The sequence below is a fragment of the Protopterus annectens genome, chromosome 3.part1, assembly GCF_019279795.1.
Source record: "Protopterus annectens isolate FY-2018-M chromosome 3.part1, PAN1.0, whole genome shotgun sequence".
In the NCBI taxonomy this organism is placed as follows: Eukaryota; Metazoa; Chordata; order Ceratodontiformes; family Protopteridae; genus Protopterus; species Protopterus annectens.
The window spans coordinates 1,901,918,712-1,901,942,811 of NC_056732.1; the positions used below are offsets into that span (position 1 = coordinate 1,901,918,712).

At 42.5% G+C, this 24,100-nt stretch overlaps 1 protein-coding gene across 1 annotated transcript in view; it reads left to right on the forward strand.

Moving 5' to 3' along the window:
* LOC122798817 overlaps positions 1–24,100 on the forward strand; it is a 3,666,270-nt gene that overhangs the window by 1,011,260 nt on the left and 2,630,910 nt on the right. Inside the window, exon 7 of the mRNA XM_044067940.1 lies at positions 16,766–16,947. Coding sequence (XP_043923875.1) covers positions 16,766–16,947 — 182 coding nt within the window. The remainder of the gene's footprint in view (positions 1–16,765; positions 16,948–24,100) is intronic.

Here is a 24,100-nt window from a genome sequence, read left to right on the forward strand (position 1 = left end):
AAAAAATTTTTTTTTAATCCTTTCCATAAAACCCAAAGTCCTCAGGATATGATGGTGCAGATGGTAGCAGCATTCAGACTGAAAAAAACTCTCTAGATGTAGATCTACCTGTCCTGACTCTCACGTCGTTCTTTGACACTCCAAGACTCAGCAGCGCAAGTACGCCCCTAACTTTTCGTGTAAAGCCGCCAAGTTTCTAATGTGTTTTACTACCCCCTACCTCCGAAAATTAACAGCCCACAATCACAGTTCCGGAGAGGGAAGCACCCACAGCATAACGCTGTCAGTTTAGCGAATGCTTAAGGATAAAGCCCAGAGAAGAAGGCAAAAAGTATTTACTGTACTTGCAGGGCTCCCCGGAAATTCCCTTGCATAAAAATCTAGAAGAGTTCCGCCCCACTGTTTCAGAGTGTGCCGCTGTCCTGTCCATCACTGTTGTTGGTGAGATAGGTAGCTTTGAAACCAGTAAAGTGGTGCATTAGACAGGCCTAGAGCAGACATTTGTGAGAGCAATTTGGTGTGAAAGACTATATCAAAGGCTTTGGCAAGATCTAAAAAGAGACAAGAAACTAGCTTGTTGTTAACTCTGGATTTAATGATAGTGTCTAAGAAGGCTACCAGGGCATGTGTTATGCTGTGATCTGGGCAAAAGCCATGTTGAGTGGAGATTAATATGCTTATTTGGAGTAGATGTGGTAAAAGTTATTTATGAATGCATTTTTCTTACATGTTTGGGGATCAGGATTGTGATACACCTAAAGTTGGTTATTTCAATTGAGTTATCCCCTTTATGAAAAGGAATGATATAAAATGTCTTCCAAAAGAGATGAACATATGATTCTTTTATGGATCATAGGTTCATAGGTTGGTACTAGGCTATCAGCCCTAGGGCCTATGCAAGCCTAGCCATAACAATTCCCTGGATATTTCTTCCCACAATATTTTCTTCTCTGGGCCCCTGTCTAGCAGGGCAACTGACATGATCCCCGGGGTGAATTTCCTATCTCCCATCCAGTCATCAAGGTTCCTTTTGAAGAGGGCCAATGAGGTGCTCTGCTTGACATGTATGGGAAGTCTTTTCCAGAGTATGGGGAGTCTCTGGGTCAGGAACCTATCCTTCCAGCATGTTTTGTTCATTGTGATGACAAGGTTTAGATCCCTGGATCGTGTGGCTCTGAGGGATTGGGATTTCTTTAAGTGGAGCATGTCCAACAGCTCAGGATTTGACATGGCCTTGCATGTTAAGCAGAGATCGCCTCTGAGTAGACGATATGCCACAGAGTATAGCTGGAGTTTTTTTAGACTGTCAGCATATGGCATCGGCTTTAGGCCTGTGATTCTTCTAGTGAGGTATTTCTGTGGCCTTTCCAGCTGTTGCAGATGTCTTGTGAGGTACATACCAAATGGGGCATTATACTCTATAATGGGTCTAATTGCGGATGAGTACAGTGGGACAATGACCTCCTTTTTTCTGGATGAAAAGCCCTTAGTGATGAGGTGTGCCACATAGAAGGATTTCCTGACTGTTGTGGCGATGTGGTTATCGAAAGTGAGACCACTGTCCACTTGTGTCCCTAAGTCTCTCATCACACTTTCGATGTTTAGTGTCCTGCCACCTGTGTGGCAATTCATGGGCACATATTTTTTTTCCAAAGGGGATAACTATACATTTCTTGGCATTAAGCTTGAGCCCATGGCTCTGGCACCAGGCATCTGTTTCTGTAAGGCCCTTTTGTACAATATCCACATCATTTGGGGATTCAATAATGACTCCCAGTTTGCAGTCATCTGCAAACTTTGTTAGCCAGAATCCCTTAGTGTTGGCCTGTACTTCAGAGAAGTAAATGCCAAACAAGAGTGATCCCAGGACTGAACCCTGAGGTACTCCACTTGTCACTTGTCTGGAGCTGGATTTGGAGTCTGCTACTTTTACAGTCTGGGTTCTATCAGTAAGCCAGTTGGCAACCCATCGAGTGACGTAGGGATTTATGCCCAGCTTAGTAAGTTTATCTATGATTCCAGAGTGGGGGATGGTGTTGAAGGCCTTGGCGAGGTCCAAATAGGCTGTGTGGACCACCTTACCCTCGTCCACAGCTCTGGAGACTGATTCGAAGAAGTCAATCAGATTCAGGAGACAAGATCGGCCCTTCACAAACCCAAACTGGGTGGGGTCTAGTGTTTGAAGGTTGCCAATGTTTTTGTTCATAAGTTCCATGATAATGCATTCCATGCCCTTGCAGATCAGGCTTGTCAGACTGATGGGATGGTAGTTCCCGGGATCCAAGCTGGATCCTCTCTTGTGGAGCGGGATAACTGTAGCTGTGCGCCACTCAGTGGGCACGAAGCCTGAGGTGAGGCTATGATTAAACATGACACTTAGGTGAGGTGCCAGTTCATTTTGTAGTTCATGTAGTACACAGCCTGGGATGTCATCTGGTCCCATGGATACTGTATTCTTAGCTTTGGAGAGTGCAGTTTCTACCTGTGTGGCCATGATTATTGGAATTTAGCAATCTTTCGGTATTGAGATGGGCCCTTTAGGGGGTGAGAGGGGGGTGAAGTTGGAACTAAATCAATCTGCCAGGATATTGGCAATATCCTTGGGATCAGTATATTTAATGCCATTTTGTTGTAGCTCAGAGCAGATCTGAGCATTGCCATTTAGATTCTTGACATAACTATAGAATGCCTCGTGGTTGTCTTTGGAATCTTTGGCAATTTTATTTTCGTAACTAGCTTTTGAGGATTTTATGAGGGATTTCAGCTTCTTACTGAGGCTGGTGAGGGAGTTTTTTGCATCCTGGGATTTTCCTCTTTTCTGCAACAGTTTCTTCCTTCTGTTGTATAGTTTGTTTATAGCAGGGGACCACCAGATTGGCTTCCTTTTTTTGGAGAAGAGCATCTTGGTTCTATTTGGGATAGCACGATTCATACACGAGTGCATGTGCTCGTACAGTGCCTTAGTGTAGGATTCTGCAGCCGAACTTCCAGATCCCGTCTGCGTGGGTGTTGTGAAGTTTGTCACTTCTGACTTCAGTAGCTTGAAGTTGGCTTTGGAGAAGTTTTTTAAGGAGGTTTCCTTACTGGGGGCTGGGGGTGGGATGTGGATGTCAAAGGTGATTTGCTTATGGTCAGACCTGACCAATGAGAGGGTGACCACTGGTGTAGAGCATCTATCTCCCATGTTGGTAATGACCAGGTCTAGGATATTGGAACCCTGGTGGGACAATGGATTAGTTGATCTAGGGCATTGGAATTTATGAATTCCAAGAACCGTTGGGAAAAGGAGTTGGCACCCGAGTAGTTTTCCCAGTTAATGGCAGGGTAGTTGAAATCACCCAGTATTAGGGTGTTTGGTTGTATCTTAATATTTTCCAGTATGTTTAGAAAGGTGTAGTGAGAATCTTGGGACATGGTGGGGGATCTGTAGCAAGCTACAATTTGGATTGTAGTCTTACCTAGTGTTAGTTGCACCTGGAGAATTTCAGATGTATTGTGTTGGGCAACTAGCCTGGAGGTGTGAATATCCTTGGTGAATATGGACACTCCTCCACCTTTAGTGTTTCGGTCTTGGTTTTGTGGCCGAAAAGTGTGGTAAGAATTGTAGCCTGGTATTGCAGGGGTACTCTCTGGAGCCTTGAACCAGGTCTCAGTTACTGCACAGATATCGCTGTTCTCCATTTTTAGGAGTGCCTCGAGAGGGTGCATTTTGAGGTTTAGACTTCTAGCATTGAGTAGTATTACCTTCTGATTTTGCATGCTTGTATCTGTTATGGTGGTGGTTTTATCCTTTGAACCTTGCCTAAAAAAGGCATTATATGGGGTGGCAAGAACTTTAGACAGTAGCCTGAATCCCAGGGGTGACAGGTGCAGACTATCTCTGGCAAAGCATTGTGTTTTGTCGATCATGTCTTCCCAGGCAGACAAATAGTGGATCCCCTTTGAATGACTCCAGAAGCTTAGCCAATTGTTGAAGTCAGTCATTTTGTCCTTATACTGTGGTATCATTCTGGGCAAAGGCAGGATGCTACTCAGGGCTAGGGTCATACCTGCCTGGGTCACATGATCCAAGAGTTCTTCCATGTCTCTTTTCATGTAGTCCAGGGAGGTACGTCTCAAGTCATTCACTCCAGCATGGACAATGACAGAGTCGTATTTGTACTTATTGTGGAGTGACTTGAGTGCATGCGTTATGTGGCGGATCCTGGCACCCGACAAGCAGCTGACTGTAATTTTCTCCTTGTTCAGCCTGGTGAGTGGGACATCAGTGTGCCCAACTAAAGAGTCACCTATGACTACAGTGTTAGGTACATTGTCTTGCCTTAGGGGCTGTTGTTGGGTGGCTCACTGGTGTTGTGAGCTATGTGTCACTTTGGTTGTGACTGGTGTTTGTTTGCATTTCGCTCGAGGTCCTTGTTGCTTGGGCAGGTTAATGTTAAGGGCCTCCGCATATGTGGGTTTAGTGTTGCTATGTGTGGGCGTTGATGGTGTGGGTTTTGAAGGGTTATGAGTTGCTTGAGGTGTAATGCAGGTGTTAACCTTCTCCTCTCGACTGTCTAGCACATTCTTGGCTGGAGAGAGCTTTGCTTCCAGTTTGGCTATGTAAGTGCATCTCTCGCAGGTTGTAGTGTTGGGTGGTAGGAGGAGAGGATTGCCTGTGTACATGAGGCAGTTGCCGCACTGCCCCAGTATGCCTAGATTCACCAGGTGGACAGAAGAAATCACCGGAAGCTGACCCTTGGACATGCCTGTTTAGGTGCTTTTTTGTAATGTTTAAGAGCCGTTTTCTCTTACCTTTGCAAGGTACTTTGCAATTATAGGCTGTTTAGTGCCTATGATTAATTTCTCCTTATTGACAAGGAGAGCTGAGTGCTTGAATCAGTTTCAGGCTTCCTAGTGCTTTCTTGTAAAGTTTAAGAGCTGTTTTTCCTTACCTTTGCAAGGTACTTTGCAATTATAGGCTGTTTCGTGCCTATGATTAATTTCTCCTTATTGACAAGGAGAACTGAGTGCTTGAATCAGTTTCAGGCTTCCTTGTGCTTTCCAGCAGGTTATAGAGCAAGTGCTAGTCACAGGGGTTCAGATTTTAGTGCTACTACTGAGAAACCAGCTAGTTCTTAGTGAAAATTTGAAGAGCAGACTTTCTGGCACCTGGAATAGTTTAACTGTAGCCTCGCAGTGCTGCACGATGTGAAAAATGTGCAAACACACGCGTTTTTAAGCCAGAAAGTTGAAAGGGATAGAAATCAGCCCAAAAATGCTAATAAAATTACAATTTCAGAGCTGGAAACAACTCCTCTAGCGTTAGATAGGCAGTACAATGCTCACCAGTCCCACTGGTAAGCAGTAGGACTTCACTCTACCACAGCAAGGTCTGGATAGCTCTGAGCACAGAAAATAAAGTCCTGAGACAAGTAAAGCCTGGGATATGGACTGGCTAGAAAAGGTGCGAAACGAGTAAACAAGATCGTATTTTTTTTGTTGAAACAGGATAAACAATGCAATAATACAGTAAATAAACACAGAAAAGGCTAACACACTTGAGTGTGTAGTCCTAAACAGTAAATGCAATTAAAACTCTACAAAATTAGCAATTTAAAACTTTTTAAATGAAGCAAGGCAAGTGCGCAACTGAAAAATGATTTAAGAGGCAGTAACACAGCAGAATAAGTTAGCTAGTTTACATATACAGAGAAGTCTATAATTACAGAAAAGCAGCTAAAACACACAAACACTTCAGATGCAGTGCAACCTAGAGCACTTGAGTTGTAGCAATATTAAGGCAATTAAAGTTATAATAAATGCTCTAAAATATACTCTATATTTCAATTGATTAATGTGGAGAATGGGTAGACAATGGAGGCAGAAGCAAGCTTTAGGTATTCCCTAGGGAGATTATGAAAAGATGCTGATCAGGAGTTAAGTTTTCTTAGTAACTGTTATATAGGAGGCAGAGGTAGAGTTTAAGGAGAAATTTAGGTTATATGAAGTGGAGGTTATATCAGGGCTGGGGGGAGGGGGTTGCAGTGTATAATGTATGAGAATAGTTGTGCAGCCTACGAAATGTGTGTTATATTAAGTAGCAGATTCTGTGGGAGGGTTGTATGGACAGTGGTGTGGGACTCTGGGTATTGCAGAGTGCAGTATGTTTATAGAAGACCACAATTGTTGAGGATTGTTTGTTATTTTGAATTTGGGGGTCTAAGCAGAACTATTTCTTATCAGTAGGAATTTGTTTTTGTTTCTGAGTTGTTTAAAGGTTTGTAGATGAAAAGGGGGTTTGCATCTCTGACAATTTTCTAAGCATTATCTCTCTTATGTATTAATGTTCTGGTGGAATGGCATAGCTGAGGGATTTAGTTAGTTTTAACTCTCATAGGTTCATAGGTTCATACTAGGCTATCTGCCCTAGGGCATTTATAAGCCTAGCCTGAATGTGTTCTGCTTTTGCCACCCATTTTAAATTAATTTTGCTGTGCCCTTTTTCGAGGTTAGTATACTGTGCCTCTGTCTAACAGTGACACAGAAGTGATACCTGGGATAAACCTACGATCTCCCATCCACTCATCAAAATTCCTCTTGAAGAGAGTCAATGAGGGACTCTGCCTAACCTGGACTGGGATTTTATTCCAGAGTGAAGGGAGCCTCTGTGTAATGAATGTGTCCCTCCAGCATGTCCTATTTATTTCAGTGCTGAGATTCAAGTCTCTTGAGCGTAGTGAAGGATTTGGATTTTCTGAGGTGCAGCATGTCCATTAATTCCGAGTTGGACATGGCTTTATACGTCAGGCACAGATCGCCTCTGAGCAGGCGGTATGCCACTGAGTAGAGCTGGAGTTTCTTTAACCGGGCAGCATATGGCATCTGTTTGAGCCCTTTGATCCTCTTGGTGAGGTACTTTTGGGGTCTTTCCAGTTGCTGCAGGTGTCTGGTAAGGTACATCCCAAAAGGGGCATTGTACTAAATTATGGGCCTGATGAGGGATGAGTAAAGAGGCACGATGACCTCCCCTGATATAGATGTGAATCCCTTCATAATTAGGTGGGCTATATAAAATGTTCTTCTAACCACTTTGGCCACGTGGTTGTCAAATGAGAGATTGCTATCAACTTGGGTCCCCAGGTCCCTAATTACTTCTTCTGTACTTAATAAATTACCACCTATGTGGTAATTTGTGGGCACTTTGTTTTTGCCAAAGGGGATGAGTATACACTTTTTGGTGTTTAGCTTGAGGCCATGGCTCTGGCCCCAGTTGTCTGTTTCTATGAGGCCCTTTTGGAGGATGCTTCTGTCGGCTGGAGAGTCGATTATGGAGCCCAGTTTGCAGTCATCTGCGAACTTGGTCAGCCACAGTCCTTCCGTGTTGGCCTGTACCTCCGAGAAATATATACTGAACAAGAGAGGTCCCAGGACTGAGCCTTGTGGGATGCCACTTGTAACTGGTTTGGAGTCTGACATGGCTCCAGCAATTCTAACCATGTGGGTTCTGTCCTTGAGCCAGTTTGCAACCCATCTAGTGACATAGGGGTTTATATTTAAGCTGGTGAACTTATCTATAATGCCCGAGTGGGGTATTGTATCGAAGGCTTTTGCGAGGTCCAGGTAGGCTGTGTGGACCACCTTCCCCTCGTCAATGGCTTTGGTGACTGTTTCAAAGAAATCGACCAGGTTTAAGAGGCAGGATCTGCCCTTAACAAAGCTGAACTGGGTGGGATCCAGTGTCTGTAGGTTCCCAATATCTTTATTTATGAGGTCCATGATGATCCTTTCCATAGCTTTGCAGACCAAGCTAGTCAGACTTATGGGGCGATAGTTTCCAGGATCCGTTGAGGCACCACCTTTGTGGAGTGGGACCACTGTTGCTGTACGCCACTCTTTGGGTACATATTCTGTAGTTAGGCTGAGACTGAACAGTAGTTTTATGTTTGGGTTTAGCTCTTCTTGGAGTTCATGTAGGACGCAGCCCGGGACACTGTCTGGTCCCATTGATGCTGTGTTTTTTGCTTTGGAGAGGGCGGCTCTTAGCTGAGCAGCTGATATGTCAGGGGGGCAGCACTCTGCTGGGATAGATATTTGCCCTTTTGGTGGGGAGGGGGGGGAGAAGTTTGCGCTGAACCTGTCAGCTAGGATGTTGGCAATGTCTGTGGGTTTGGTGTATTTTTTGTCATTTTGGACTAATTCTGAGCATATCTGGGAATTCCCACCCAGGTTCCTAACATAACTAAAGAAAGCCTTGTGATTATCCTTAGTGTCCTGTGCAATTTTTCTCTCGAAGCTGGCCTTAGACGATTTTATGAGTGCCCGTAGTTTTTTGCTAATACTGATCAGAGATGCCTTCCCTTTTTGAGATTTTGCTCTATCATGTAGTAGCGTCCTCCTTCTATTGTATAGTTTGTTTATGGCTGGGGTCCACCAGACAGGACGTCTGCCTTTGGAGGATTGGGTCTTGGTTTTATTTGGGATTGCATTATCCATGCATTCCTGAAGGTGTTCATCGAATGCGTTTATAAAGGATTCTGCGGTCTGGGCCATATTTTCCACAGGCCCGGGGGCTTTGAAGGATTCCACCTCGGTTTTGAGGAGTGTGAAATTTGCTTTAGAGAAGTTTTTCACTGTGGCTTTCTGGGCAGGGGGTGGGGTTGGGATGTGAATATCCAGTGAGATTAGTTTATGGTCTGATCTTACCAGTGAGGGATACAGTTCTGGTCTGGAGCATAGAATCCCCATGTTGGTGATGATCAGGTCCAGTATGTTTTCCCCTCTTGTGGGAGTGGTAACAAGTTGTTCCATAGCATTTGAGTTTATAAATTCTAGGAACCTTTGGGCTATGGTGTTGGAGCTAGAGTAATGCTCCCAGTCTATGTTTGGGTAGTTGAAGTCGCCCAGTATAATGGTGTTTGGAGAGACCTTCATATTTTCCAGTGTTCTCAGGAAGGCCGAGTGGGGTTCCTGGGTTTGGGAGGGTGGTCTGTAGCAGGCTATAAACTGGAAGGCAGTTTTACCCACTGTTAGTTGCACATGGATAGTCTCTGATGCTTCGTGCTGTGCCACCAACCTGGAGGTGTGGGTATCTTTGTGAATATTGATACTCCCCTCTTTTGTGGTTCGGTCCAAGTTTTGGGGCTGAAAAGCATGGTATGAGGTATAACCTGGTAGTGCTGGGGTGCTCTCAGGAGCCTTGAACCAGGTTTCTGTTACTGCACAGATATCGATGTTCTCTATGCTAAGGAGAGTTTTGAGTGCGTGCATCTTGAGGTTTAGACTTCTGGCGTTGAGTAGCATTACTCTTAGTTTCTTATCCCTTGTGATACCTATGGAGCTGGGTTTGTCTTTTGAGCCTTGCCTAAAAAAAGGCACTATGGGGTAGCAAGAGCCTTTGCCAATATCCGAAAGCCCAGGGGTGACAGGTGCAAGCCGTCCCTAGCGAAGCATCGTGGCTTGTCGAGCATGTCATCCCAGGCTGACAGGCATTGGATCCCCTTTGAATGACACCAATACTTAAGCCAATTGTTGAAATTGATCATCTTGTCTTCATATTGTGGCATCATTCTTGGTGAGGATAAGATGCTACTCAAGGTCAGGGTCATACTGCCGTGGGCTACATGCTCAGAGAGCTCCTCTATGTCTCTTTTCATGTAGTCCAGGGAGGTACGTCTCAGGTCATTCACACCAGCATGGACAATGACTGAGTCATATTTGTACTTGCCTTGGAGTGACCTGAGTGCTTGTGTTATGTGGCGGATCCTAGCGCCCGACAGGCAGCTCACCGTGACCTTCTTGTTCAGCCTGGTGAGCAGGACATCAGTGTGCCTGACGATAGAGTCACCTATTACAAGTGTATCAAGTGTGTTGTTTAGCCTTAAGGGCTGTGACTGTTCAGCACACTGGCTTTGTGAGCTATGTGTTGCACGTGTTTTGTTTTGGGGTAGCGGTTGCTTGGGTGTCTGCTTTGGAGGTCTCTGCTGCTTAGGCAGATTTTTATTTAGAGCCTCCGAGTATGTTTTTGTGTGTTTATGTGTTTGGTTTGCTGTCGTGGTAGGTCTATATGAGACTGGAATTGCAGTGAGTGTGGTTTCCTTCTCTTCCTGACTGGTTACGCCAGTACTGAGTTGAGAGAGCTTAGCCTCCAGTTTGGCTATATGGTTGCATCTCTCACATGTGTTGGAATTTGTTGGGAGGAGGAGAGGGTTGTCTGTGTACATGAGGCAGTTGTAACATTGCCTCAAGATTCCCAGATTCACCAGCTGGACCAGAGAGGAGATTGACAACTGACCTTTGGACATGCTAGAATAGTATTGGGAATTCCTTTATAATTGAAAAAAAGGGCCAATAGGGAACAAGGTAGTCAAGGGGAGTTTGTGAGGGTGTAGTGCTTTTAATTTTTTAGTGCTGACCTAGTGAGCAAGTGCCAGGTAACTTAAATGCACTGTGTTACATGTAACTTAAATGCAGAAACGACAAACAGTAACTTTCTTTCAAGTGAAACAAGGAAATAAGTACAGTAAGCACTGCAGATATAACTAGGGATCCACAGAAGCGCTGAAAAGCCGCGTTTTAGGTGAAATTAGCGTTTCAGGGAAATAACAAGCAAACAAGCAACAAGCATACAAACAAAGCTAGATTTAGCAGGCCTGGATCTAGTCTATGCCACAGCAAACAAGGTGTACCAATTTCAGTAAGAAACAGTTCAAATATGCAAGCACTATAAGCCTTTAACCAGAAATTCCCAGCTCAGAAGGGCAGAGTCCAGCCTCTCCTCCCACAAGAGTACAGACCACAAATCTTCTTAATGTAAAATAACTGGCCTGAAGCCCAAGTGCTTAAACCAGAACTAATACACTTTTAGAATAACAGACACTGAGCCCTCAATCAGCAGTTCCCAACTTAGAAGGATGTAAGCTACCTGTCCTGCCACCACAGTGCAGGCCACAAACCTTCCTAATGTAAAACAAGTGGTCTGAAGCCCAAGTGCTTAAACTAAAAGGCTTAGAATGAGTTACACCAAGCAGTAATAAATACAATTGAGTACTTTTAAGATGACGCAAAAGCAAAATAAAGTAGGAAGAAACACAAATACAGTAAAAGCAGATAATATATATATTTATTTTTTTAAGTGGAAAGAGAGAAAGGAAAGAGAGAAAGGAGTAGCAGAAACAAAACTGATTGGCCTTCTCAAATGTTCTCCCTGTACTGGGTAGAATGAGGTAATGACACTAGACTGGGAGGGGGGTCCCAGATCAAATTTACACTAGGGGTGGGCAACTGCAAAGCCACCAACTATAAACCACTATACCAACAGTAAAGGAGGGTGGGAAACAAACTACAGAAATGTTTCTCACAGCTGAAAAGCAACAGTGAGCCTTTAAATGAAAGTTTTAAACAGCTAAAGGAGTCTCTAGAAAAAAGAGTTTAACTGCAACAAGTTATTAGAAACAAACAACCCAACAGATGCTTAATAAAAGTGGACAATTTCCATTTAATACCTCACACAGTGAAACTAGCTAGAAAAATACACAGTATACAAAGTGCTATAAATAACAAAGAAATAAAGAACAAAATAAACAAAAAACAGGATACTTAATGTTCTATATTATAGCTCCGAGTTTCCTCAGTGTCCTTCCTTCGATCAAGCTCAGTGTGAAATGGCAGAACACTCACAAATGAACTTCTTAGGTAACAGAAAGTTGAAACCTGAGACAGTTTTTAAGAAAGAAATCTCAAAAGAACCAATGAGGTGCTTAGTGTAAGCTGTAGTCCAGGTGACCTCAGTCAGCCAATGACCTCAAACAATTCTCTCTCACTGAAATGCCTGATGGCTTTGGCTAAACCAAGATGTCCCTGAATATGTGGTCAGACACACAGCCTCCACAAACACTAGGCCCAAATACAAGCCTGAATATGGAAATGCTACAAATATCCCCACTACTTAGAACAAACTGCAGAAATGTTTCTCACAGCTGAAAATCAGCAGTGAGCCTTTAAATTAAAGTTTTAAACAGCTAAAGGAGCCCCTAGAAAAAAGAGTTTAACTGCAACAAGTTATTAGAAACAAACAACCCAACAGATGCTTAGTAAAAGTGGACAATTTCCAGTTAATACCTCAGACACAGTGAAACTAGCTAGAAAAATTCACAGTACACAAAGTGCTATAAATAACAAAGAAATAAAGAACAAAATAAACAAAAAACAGGATACGTAATGTTATATATTATAGGTCCGAGTTTCCTCAGTGTCCTTCCTTCGATCAAGCTCAGTGTGAAATGGCAGAACACTCACAAATGAACTTTTTAGGTAACAGAAAGTTGAAACCTGAGACAGTTTTTAAGAAAGAAATCTCAAAAAAAACCAATGAGGTGCTTAGTCTAAGCTGTAGTTCAGGTGACCTCAGTCAGCCAATGACCTCAAACAATTCTCTCTCACTGAAATGCCTGATGGATTTGGCTAAACCAAGATGTCCCTTAATATGTGCTCAGACACACAGCCTCCACAAACACTAGGCCCAAATACAAGCCTGAATATGGAAATGCTGCAAATATCCCCACTACTTAGAACAAACTGCAGAAATGTTTCTCACAGCTGAAAAGCAGCAGTGAGCCTTTAAATGAAAGTTTTAAACAGTTAAAGGAGCCTCTAGAAAAAAGAGTTTAACTGCAACAAGTTATTAGAAACAAACAACCCAACAGATGCTTAATAAAAGTGGACAATTTCCAGTTAATACCTCACACACAGTGAAACTAGCTAGAAAAATACACAGTACACAAAGTGCTATAAATAACAATGAAATAAAGAACAAAATAAACAAAAAACAGGATATTTAATGTTATATATTATAGCTCTGAGTTCCCTCAGTGTCCTTCCTTCGATCAAGCACAGGAGCAATTCTTTTGAGAATGTCAAGAAACAGTGTATTGGATTTTAGAAATGTCATCATCCAGGAGCAAGGTATAGAGGACTGACCAGTTAAGAGATTTGAGTACATTAATGAAGACGTAGGGGTTACATTTGGTAAGGTAAAGTCTTTCCTTGTGTAGTTAATGTTTGGTATGGTGGGTTGTAAGTCCCCGGACATAGCTGGGGTGATGGCCACTGAGGTAGTCTGGGATGGTGCCAGGACAGTAGTAAAGATGTATTTGAAACTAAGATCTATTCAAGAGTAGAACAGGTAGAACATGTGTTACTGGCTTTGTTGAAGCAAGTATGGGAGATTAATGGCTGCATGAATCCATATAGGTTGATACTAGTGGTGAGTTAATCTGATCTAAGGGTTTACCAACTGATATTGATGTCAATAAGAATTGTTGCTTCATAAGATATGAAATTAGATTTCCAGTGTAGGATATCTCCCAGAACAGGAATTTTATTTCCTGGGTGAATGTATAGGGCAGTGATGCATTGATGTTTTTATGCTCATTTAGTTTAAAGTGAGAGCTTAGAAGCTCAGCAGAGTGGAATTTTAGTAGAGTAAGAGACAAAGAAGGGAGAGCAAATTGGTTGGAAAACATGATGGTGACTCCACATTCTTTTTTATTCAGTCTATCAGCTGTTCCATTAATTTATAGTTCATTTAATACTTTCAGCATTGCTTTCATTTTCCTATAAAATGTTTCAGAATATTCATCAATTAGCTTTATGAACAAAATACAAATAGAATAGCTAAGTCTTTTTGCTTGCTCAATTATGTAATTTTTTACAGCAAAGGAATGGAAACATGGCAAAACATGTATTGGTCTGATGTGTAGTGCTGTTTGCCAACATCCCACTCTGTTTATCCTCTCTGTTAGTTTTTTTTTATTTTCTGGTATCACAAACCTCTCACGTAATACTATACATTACAAATTGCTCCTGTTCTCTGTTTACCACTCTCTCTTGTACTCCAATTATCCTGACTTTGCTCCTTGAGGGATTTTCAAGATTATTCATCTTTTCTCTCTGTCTTTTTATTTTGTCCATTAATTTATGTATTTCGTGAGCTTATTCCTGCATGTTTTTTTTTTAAACAAAAAGCATCTTTATTGAATTATCACATATACATAGGCAATCATACATTTATATAAATGAAAACAAATCATATTGACATATTTAGTTGTAAACAATATACATCACATATAGTGTTCAATATACAATCACTGCCAGTAGAATACTAGATGGCTCATTCAATCCTTGCCTTCCCTTAAACCTCATTCCTCCTCCAAAATATTATTCTGCATGTTCCTACAATTCCCATTTTTTTCTATGTAATTTGCTCCTACCCTTTTCTAAAGATCCCACTTATAGTTCTTTTATTGGTGTAACTATATTTATTACGTCTAATACTGTTGATTTAAATTTTCATTTCCATTTTCTAGTGGTTGCTTTTTGTGCAGCCACCAGAATTAAACTCAACAAGGCCTTTTTATATGTAGGCACTTCAGATCCTATCACAGTTCAAAAAATATTTTTCTTAAGTTACTCCAACTTGCTCACCCAGTATTTCTGACAGAGTAGTCTGCAGGGAATTTTTAAAGTCTGCTAACTCATTACACTTTCAAAAAGTATGTTTCCAATTACCTTCCTCTTCCCCATCCCACCTCCGACACCTGCAATCTACCAGAGGAAAACTTTTTCGGATTCTTCCTGGTTTATAAAAATATCCATGCAAATACTTCCAAGCAAAAATCCCAAATCCTGTAGACTTTGTTGCATATGTGGTAGCCATACATATATCTTCCCATTGTTTCTTTGTGAACTGCCAATCCCATCTGTCTTCCTAATCCCCTCCAACCTCCCCTGATTAATTCCCACAGCTATCATACAATATATCATGTGCCCCACCAATTATCCATTTTTCAACTGCAACCTCTGCTGTAGACTCAACCAAAAACTCTACCACTGCTGGTCTCTCAGCTAGGATCCCCCTATTCCTTTCTCTTTGTCCACACTCTGATATCAGTCCCTGATGGGGAAGGTAGTCTCTGGCCTGCAGTCCGAATGTATTCTTGGCCTCCTCTCATTTCACTACCATTCCTTCTCTAATTGTTTGCTCCCAACACTTTGGTTTCTTTGCCATTTTCTCCAGTAAATTCCAGCCCACTGTTGCCCATTCCTCACATCTCTAATTGCAGTCACCCCCAATGGCAGATTCTCCCCTCTCTGCCCCCTTCCTGGCACAGCTCCTGGAACACACTCTATTACCCCATGAATATAATATTTTGTATGTCTATTGTTATTCTCCTTAAGGATTTGCAACCAAAATCTCATTCTCTCCCCATTTCTTGAACATACCCCCATTTTATCACCAGTACAGTACAGTACCATCCCCCTCCACCTTGAATTATAGCTTTCTGCCCATACTGTATTTAGGAGTGTAAACTGTGTAGCTCTGAAGTATCTCTTCAAATCAGGTAATACCAAACTACTTTGCTCTACTGGAAGGATCAGCCCATACCACCAGACTGCTGCTGTCCTCCCCTTCCAGAAAAAAAAAATCTCTTAACTCTTTAATTGCTATCCACAACTTCTCCACTGGTTGACAAAAATTATATTCATCTAAATCTTTCAGTTTCATCTGTAGCCATTCAACTTGTGTTTGTTGCTACTCAATTGTTTGTTTTAAGGAGCTTACACCCTGACCTACTATAATTATCTTTTACAAAAAAGTACAAAATTGTTTCTCCTTATTTGCAAATTTAAAAACAGCTGTCTGTTCCACCTTCTGTTCCAGCTCATTCATCTTTCCATCTGGATTGTTTATACTCCTTGGGAACACTATTTTTGTCCATATCTCTGCAGGCCTTGTCTAGAGCTTTGTGCTAAGGCCTTTCTTCCTGTGTTGGCAATGTAGAGTTCTTTTGTGGTGTGGATTTTCTAACTGAGACCGCTCTTTTAATTGTTTATTGTGCTTTTTGGCTTTTAGTTTGTATATAACTGTTTTGTTGCCTTTGAGTCCAAGTCATGGCTAAAAAGGGTCTGTGGTCACTTCACCTATTCTGCAGTAAATAAATGTGATAGCTTTCCTCCCCACTCAAGATTGCCGATTTTTTTAAATCTGCTGGGTTTTGTTAGTGATCTGATTAGCTAATCCATATGGGTGCAGTACAGAAGTGTGAAACTCATAACTATGCATCCTGTAAGTTTGAACACAAAAGTGTGATCCAGGGAACTATGACTTTATGGACCTCAGAGTACTGCCTTTACCTTCAAGTACACAAATCTCAGATTTACTAAGTAGTGGGCATGTGGGTCTGCAAGTGAGCAAGACTCCCACATGATAATACTTTAATGATATTAAAGTGGTTCAGTGTTTGCTGCAATATCTGCTCTTTGCTGTTTTGTATTCATGTTTGCAGGACTGTGTCAGTTTTGCACGTTTGCCATGGAAACAGTCCAAAGAGTTATGAAACTTGGACTGGTAATTGAAATTCTATCCATTGTCTTATTATGCCAAGGGTGCTTATGTGACCATGTTTAGGCAGATCATCTCTCTTCCCCCGTTGTCATTTTCATACAACTATTGCAGCTTTTGTTGGATACTTATGGTATAGATAGTTTTCCGTATTGATCCTTTTCCAAAGCAGACTTGCTTACAGCTGTAATTTTGTTCACTCTTACCAGCTACATAGCAAGTAATGAGCTGCCAGACTTAGATATGTTTTTTTGCTTCACATTCGCTTGCCCACCAAATTAAACTACAGTGATCCTTGTTGCAAACTAGGAAGTATAGAAAAGGTTGCATTTATTGATATGATTTAGACACAATTTTTTCAGTAGTGCTGTTTTACCTTTACAGTATTTAAAGACTTGCAATGCTGTCTGGATTGTGTCCGACATCACCAGAGCTGTTGATGATAAGACTGCAAAAGACATATTGACTAAAAGGCTACGTACCCAGCTTTATATGGATGGTCAGTATGGAAGTAGTGCTTATATCTGCACTAAGACAGATAACTACAATGTTAAAGAAATCCGCAGGTAAGGTTTAATATACATCATTTTGTTCTTTCTTGCACATGTATAATGCTTTAACTTGGCTTCCCTGTAACACAGCTGGGAGTCTTCATTGTAAAATATTATGTGTATGAATTTCTTCAGTGTCAAATCAGTTGTAATGGTGAGCATAATTTGAGCTAGAAACGTGGGATCCTTATTACCCAGTCTGTCCGATCCATTTGTTGAGCCTGGAGTCGCTCTTTGGATCTGCAATGCTGGTGCTCCTAGTTTCAAGCTACTTTAAGAACTTTTCCTGCCATAATCCCCTGAGGATGCTGTCTCTTCAGATTTTATGTGCTACCATCCTAATGGATTGGTGATTTGTGCAGCAGATAAATGCTCCTCTTCTTTGATTTTGATATATAATTTTCTTGCCCCTTAGCCTTTCTGTGGTGTTTCTTTCTAAGCTTCTTTAGGAATCCATAAGTATTAGCAATTGTTAGCTGTTTAACAAGCTATCTTCTTTTCATTCCATTGTAGAACCGTCCCTTATAAAAACATAGTCCATTGCTATTTGTTTGCTGTATTGTGTGGTTGTCAGTCTTGCTGGTAGACTTTGTTTCTTCAGTGGATAAGCAAGATAAAAACAAACCCCCCAGAGAACAACTTTAAAATTATGCAAAACGTGGACATAAATCAAGCTCCAGGACACCTATGACCTTTGTATCGTGTGCCTGGGGCCATAACATCTTATATTGGAATGTCCATTTTCCAAGGCCTTTGGGCCAATATCACTCTCTGAGTGCTGAAACAAGCTTATTGTAAAGGGCCTCTTTCCCTTGGATCCAAACTTGGGAAAGCCCAGAAGCAAGAAAAGGAAGAAAAAGAGAAGGCAGCTGTGGATCAAGAATCTAAAAAATTTAAGTTGGACAACTCCATTCCCCCTTCAACACTGAAAGTGAGCAGATTGAACCTAGAAGCTCAGTTGCCTATTGCAAAGGAACTTGCCTGAACTTCTTCCTTGGAACTGATTATCATAATTCCTTTTAAATCCCTCTAAGCCTTCTGCTAGCACACATTCTTCTGAGAAGGATTTAACCTGATTTCTGCTTCTTTCTTCTTTTTCTATAAGATCTGATAGGTCCTTTGGATGTGTTGGTGATTTAGATTAGGAAGGTATGATGAGAGCCTTTATTAGGACTTAGATTGAATTGGGTGTCATCCCATCTCTGTTTCCAGGGTGGATTGATCTAACCCTTAATCTCCATTACTGACTCTATCTCCATTTAATGTTGTGAATTTAGAGGTTTCAGAGCTGGTTTACCCTCTAGAGTCTGTGTTTTCAAAGCCGATCAGTATCCATCCCTCAGACTCTGTGCCAACTAGTCCGATTCACTCGATGCTGAGGCCTTCAACAATGATGAAATGCTCAATGCTGAGTCTTTGGCTTCATCTTTGGTACCATTTTGGATGATTCTCTGTCTGGTATTGGAGACCTTGGCATTTAATGATTCAGTACTGGTCTCCTCCTTAAATCTGACCATATAGTCAATGCCAGGTGTGCCTTCCTCAGTGATATTCATGTCATCTGAAGGGATTATCCCTGGTACTGGCTGATCCTGGATTGTCTTTCAAGGTTATGAAGAGAATGATTGCTTCTCCAGTTATGATTTTCACGTGGTCTTGAATGGTGCTAGCTGTACCCCCAAATAGCCTGCAGTCTATGTTAAAAATCATTCCTCAACCTTCCTATGGACAGAGCAGAGATGGGTAGTCGTTTAAAGCTGTTTTAAGTGTATTTTTTACTATTTTTGCCTTATCTTTTCAAAAAAAAAAAAAAAAAAAATTCCTTGTTTCCCGCCCTTCTAAGCAAGCATAGTCCAGTTTTCAGGCTAGTGATGAATTTGGGGCTGTGATACTAGTTACTGAGTTGCCCATACCTTACTTGGATAGAAGGAAGTTTCTCTGTTCACCTGTGAGAGAGGGGAGCTTTGAGCAGTCTATCTGTCCCTGGAGGAGTGGTTCCAGCCCAGACGTTAGTAGTTTATTGGCCATTTTAGGCTAATTTCTATCTCTTTCATTTCCCTACTATAAAAATCACGTTTGCACTATTTTGCATGCCGGGCAGCGCCGGTTAGCTAAGGTTAAATTAATCCCAGCTCCACTAAGTCTCCTCTTCAGTTTTTCCCTTGAAACTAGTCTAACTCTCAACCTAAGCACTCAAAAAGCATCCTACAGCCCAGCATTTGCTCAGACCTAATAGCAAGCACTAATATAGCCTGACACTTGATTGTCCAGCAGGGCAAGGCTCTTTATTCACCCCTCACCAACCAAGCGACTAAGCAGCTCACCCTACTATTCAGGCATGACTAAAGGGCAATTTCAGGTGTACTCTCCAGTCCATCTGGTGAATCTGGGTATCCTGAGGCAATGTTACGACTGCCTCATGTACACAGACGACCCTCTCCTACTACCACAAAACACTAACATAAGCGAGAGAGGCAATTATACAGCCAAACTGTAAGCTAAGCTGTCTCCACCCAAGACTGGAACAGACAGTCAAGAGGAGAAGGTTAACACTTGCACCACACCTCCAGCCACACATAGACCTACTAAAACAGCACTGGCAAAAAATACACATAAATACACAAAATCATACTCGGACGCTCTAAATAAAAACCTGCAAAAGCATCAGAGACCTACAAAGCAGACACCCAAACAACATGCACCTCCCATCACAAACCAGACAACACATAAAACACAAAATAAGTATGCCGCACAATCACAGCCCTTAAGATGAAATAACATACCTAACACACTAGTGATAGATGACTCTATAGTCAGGCACACTGACGTCCCACTGACTAGGCTGGACAAGCAGAAGGTTACTGTTAGATGCTTGTCGGGAGCCAGAATCCACCACATAACACAAGCACTCAGGTCACTCCAGAACAAATACAAATATGACTCTGTCATTGCTCATGTTGGTGTGAATGACTTGAGACGTACCTCCCTGGACTACATGAAAAGAGACATGGAAGAGCTCTCTGATCGTGTAGTCCAGGCTGATATGACCCTGAGTAGCATCCTGTCCTCACCAAGAATGATACCTCAGTATAAAGAAAAAAATGATCAATTTCAACAATTGGCTAAGCTTCTGGTGTCATTCAAAGGGGATCCAATGTCTGTCAGCCTGGGACGACATGCTCGACAAGCCGCGTTGCTTCGCAAGAGACGGCTTGCACCTGTCACCCCTAGGCCTTCAAATACTGGCCAAGGCTCTTGCTGTCCCCATAGTGCTTCTTTAGGCAAGGCTCAAAAGTCAAACCCTCCTCCATAAACAGCACAATTAACAAAAAACAGAGGGTTATGCTACTCAACGTAAGGAGTTTAAATCTCAAAATGCACGTGCTCGAAGCACTCCGCAGTATGAAGAACGTCAACATCTGTGCAGTAACTCAAACCTGGTTCAAGGCTCCAGAGAACACCCCAGCACTACTGGGCTACAACTCATACCACACGTTTCGGACACAGAACACGGACCGAAACACAAAAGGAGGGGCTGTATCCATATTCATCAAAGATACCTGCACCTCCAGGTTAGTGGCGCAACATGATACCTCTGAGATCATCCATGTGCAACTAACATTGGGCAAATCTGCAATGCAAATTGTGGCCTGCTACAGATCACCCTCCATGACCCAGGACCACCACTCCACCTTTCTGGAGACACTGGAAAACATGAAGGTCCTACTGAACACCCTGATATTGGGCGATTTCAATTGCCCTACCATTCACTGGGAAAACTACTCAAGTACAAACTTCCAGGCCCAGCACTTCCTGGAATTCATCAACTCAAATGCCCTGGATCAGCTGGTAAACTCCCCTACAGAGGTGAAAACTTATTGGACCTGGTCATCACCAACATGGGCGACAGGTGTTCCACACTGGAGATCAACCCGCCACTAAGGAAACCACAGTAAAAAAACTTTTCTAAAGCAAACTTCACCTTACTTAAGACAGAGGTGGTAAGTTTCACAGCCCCTACACTAAAGGATAATGCTGCCCAAGATGCAGAAACCTTTACAAATGCACTCTATGAGCACCTACAAGGATGCATGGATTGTGCCATCCCTAGCAATACCAAGACTCACTCCTCTAAGAGAAGGAAACCAGTTTGGTGGACCCCTGCCATAAACAGGCTATACAATAGAAGGAGGAAACTAGTTCAGAAAAAAAGCAAATCCCAAGAAGGAAAGACATCCCTGATCAGTATCAGTAAGAAACTAAGGTCCCTCATAAAATCATCCAAGGCTAACTTTGAAAGAAAAATAGCCAAGGATTCAAAAGATAACCACAAAGCCTTCTTTAGCTATGTTAAGAATCTAAGTGGCAACTCACAGATATGCACTGAACTAGTGCAAAATAGTACAAAATATACTGAACCTACTGATATTGCCAACATCCTGGCAGATAGATTCAGTGCAAACTTCACCTCTTCTCACCCCCAAAAGGGCCCACAACAATACTGGAAAAGTGTAGTGTCCCAGAAATCACAGACTCACAGGTGAAAACAGCACTTTCAAAAGTCAAAAACACAGCATCAGTGGGGCCAGATGGTGTTCCAGGCTGCGTCTTGCACAAACTACAGAACGAACTAACCCCCCACCTAAACACGCTGTTCAACCTCAGCCTCTCCACAGGCTACATGCCCATAGAATGGTGCACAGCACGGTTATTCCTCTGCACAAAGGAGGGGCCACAACTGACCCTGGTAACTATTACCCCATAAGCCTGACTAGCCTGGTCTGCAAGGCTATGGAGTGCATCATCATGGAACTCATTAAAAAAGACATTAGGAACCTCCAAACACTTGACCCGACCCAGTTCGGCTTTGTTAAGGGAAGCTCATGCCTACTAAACCTGGTTGACTTCTTCGAGACAGTTACCAGGGCCATAGACGAGGGAAAGGTGGTTCACATAGCCTACCTTGACCTCGCCAAGGCTTTCTACACCCTTCCCCACTCGGGTATTACAGAAAAACTCACCAGCCTGAACATAAACCCCTACATCACAAGATGGGTTGCCAACTGGCTTACAGACAGAACTCACACGGTAGGCATAGCAGGCTCCAGGTCTGACTCTAAACCAGTCACAAGTGGTGTCCCGCAAGGCTCGGTTCTGGGACCCCTACTGTTTGGCATATACTTCTCAGAAGTATAGTCAAACACAGGAGGACTATGGCTCACCAAGTTCGCCGATGACTGCAAACTGGGAGCCATAACTGAGTCTCCGGCTGACACGGGCATCCTCCAAAAGAGCCTTACTGAGACGGACACCTGGTGTCAAAGTCATGGCCTCAATCTAAATGCCAAAAAATGCATAATCATCCCATTTGGGAAAAACAAAACACCCACAAATTACCACATAGGTGGCAGCCCCCTTACAGAAGAGGTGATAAGAGATCTGGGGACTCAGGTAGATAGTAATCTCTCCTTTGACAATCATATTGCCAAAGTAGTTAGGAAATCCTTCTATGTGGCTCATCTAATTACTAAATGGTTCACATCTAGAAAAAAAGAGGTTGTAGTGCCCCTCTACTCGTCGCTCATCAGACCCACCATAGAGTACAATGCCCCATTTGGGATGTACCTCACAAGACACTTCCAACACCTGGAAAGACCACAAAAGTACCTCACCAAGAGGATTACTAGCCTCAAACATATGTCCTATGCAGCCCGACTGAAAAAACTCCGGCTGTATTCTGGCATATCACTTACTCAGAGGTGATCTCTGCCTGACTTACAAAGCCATGTCCAACTCAGAATTAATGGACATGCTCCACCTAAACAAATCCAAGTCACTGCGAGCCACTCACTTTAGTGAGCTAAACCTCGCCACAACAATAAACAGAACATGCTGGAGGGATAGATTCCTGTCACAGAGATTCCCCATGCTTTGGAACAAAATTCCAAACTAAATTAGGCAGAGCCCCTTACTAACACTCTTCAAGAGAAACCTTGATGAGTGAATGGGTAACAGAAAATACACCCCTGGGATCACTTCATTGGCTCTGCTTTACATAGGATCAGTTAATTAATCAATAGGGCGGTGAAAGCCGACACACTCTGGCTAAGCTTATAAATGCCCTTGGGCAGGTATCCTAATACCTACCTTTGAACCTATGAACATATTACTTTAAGCAGCCTTTATCAGGATCCTCTGAAGTGTTGGATTCTTCCCCTCCAACATTCCAAAAAAAGAGGATATGCAAAGGAAGACACATAGACTCCTGTATAGAGTCTGTTACTTTAGTCTCAGTACAACCCCTTGTGGATGCCTCATTTGGCAAAATACTAAACCTGCTGTCTCAGTGTCAGGACTCACACATCCTTCTTCAGGGGAAGAGGAAGTGTTATTTGAAGTGTATTACTCTGCACCCTCTACTTTATTTATTAATTATTTATTTTATTTAATATTTGTTGACTGGGAAAGTCCGACTAGGACAGAGCCTATTTTCAGTGGAGGCCCGGGGAGAAACACTCCAGATGCAAGTCTTTGGAATGTGGGAGGAAACCGACATCCCTGGAGGAAACCCATGTGAACACAGGGAGGACATGCAGACTCCACACAGAAGGCACCACAGCCGAGAATCAAACTGGAAAACCTCTTGCTGTGAGATGACAATGTTAACCACTGCACCACTATTCTGCTAGTTACTTCCTAGGTGGCCTCGCCTACTGACCATCTCATTGATTTAGCCACCAGGAAGGCATGACAGGAACCTGATTCCATAGACCCTATCCCCAGAAAACCAGATAAGATTTTTCCCTGTCAATGCATAGGCAGCACTGGCTCAAGGATCCTCTGATGGACTTCTGATTGTAGCAGCAGTAGCTGCCAGAAAGAAGCTAGGCAATGGACTGGATGGGGAAGGGTGCCTATGGCTTGGGAACTTTTGCCTTAGCATTGAACTGTGCTATGCACATGAATCGTTTCCATAGGGATTTCATAGCACAAGCCTTATTCACTCTGAGGATCACCCCCACCCATAGCGAAGTCACATAAACAATTATAGACTATGGTGGGAACAATGGTAAATATATCCATCCTCTTCATGCAGCTAATGCACAATGCAGCCAATGAGATGGCTGAGGAGTTTGGTGCAGGCATCATCCTGAGATGCCTAGCTTGG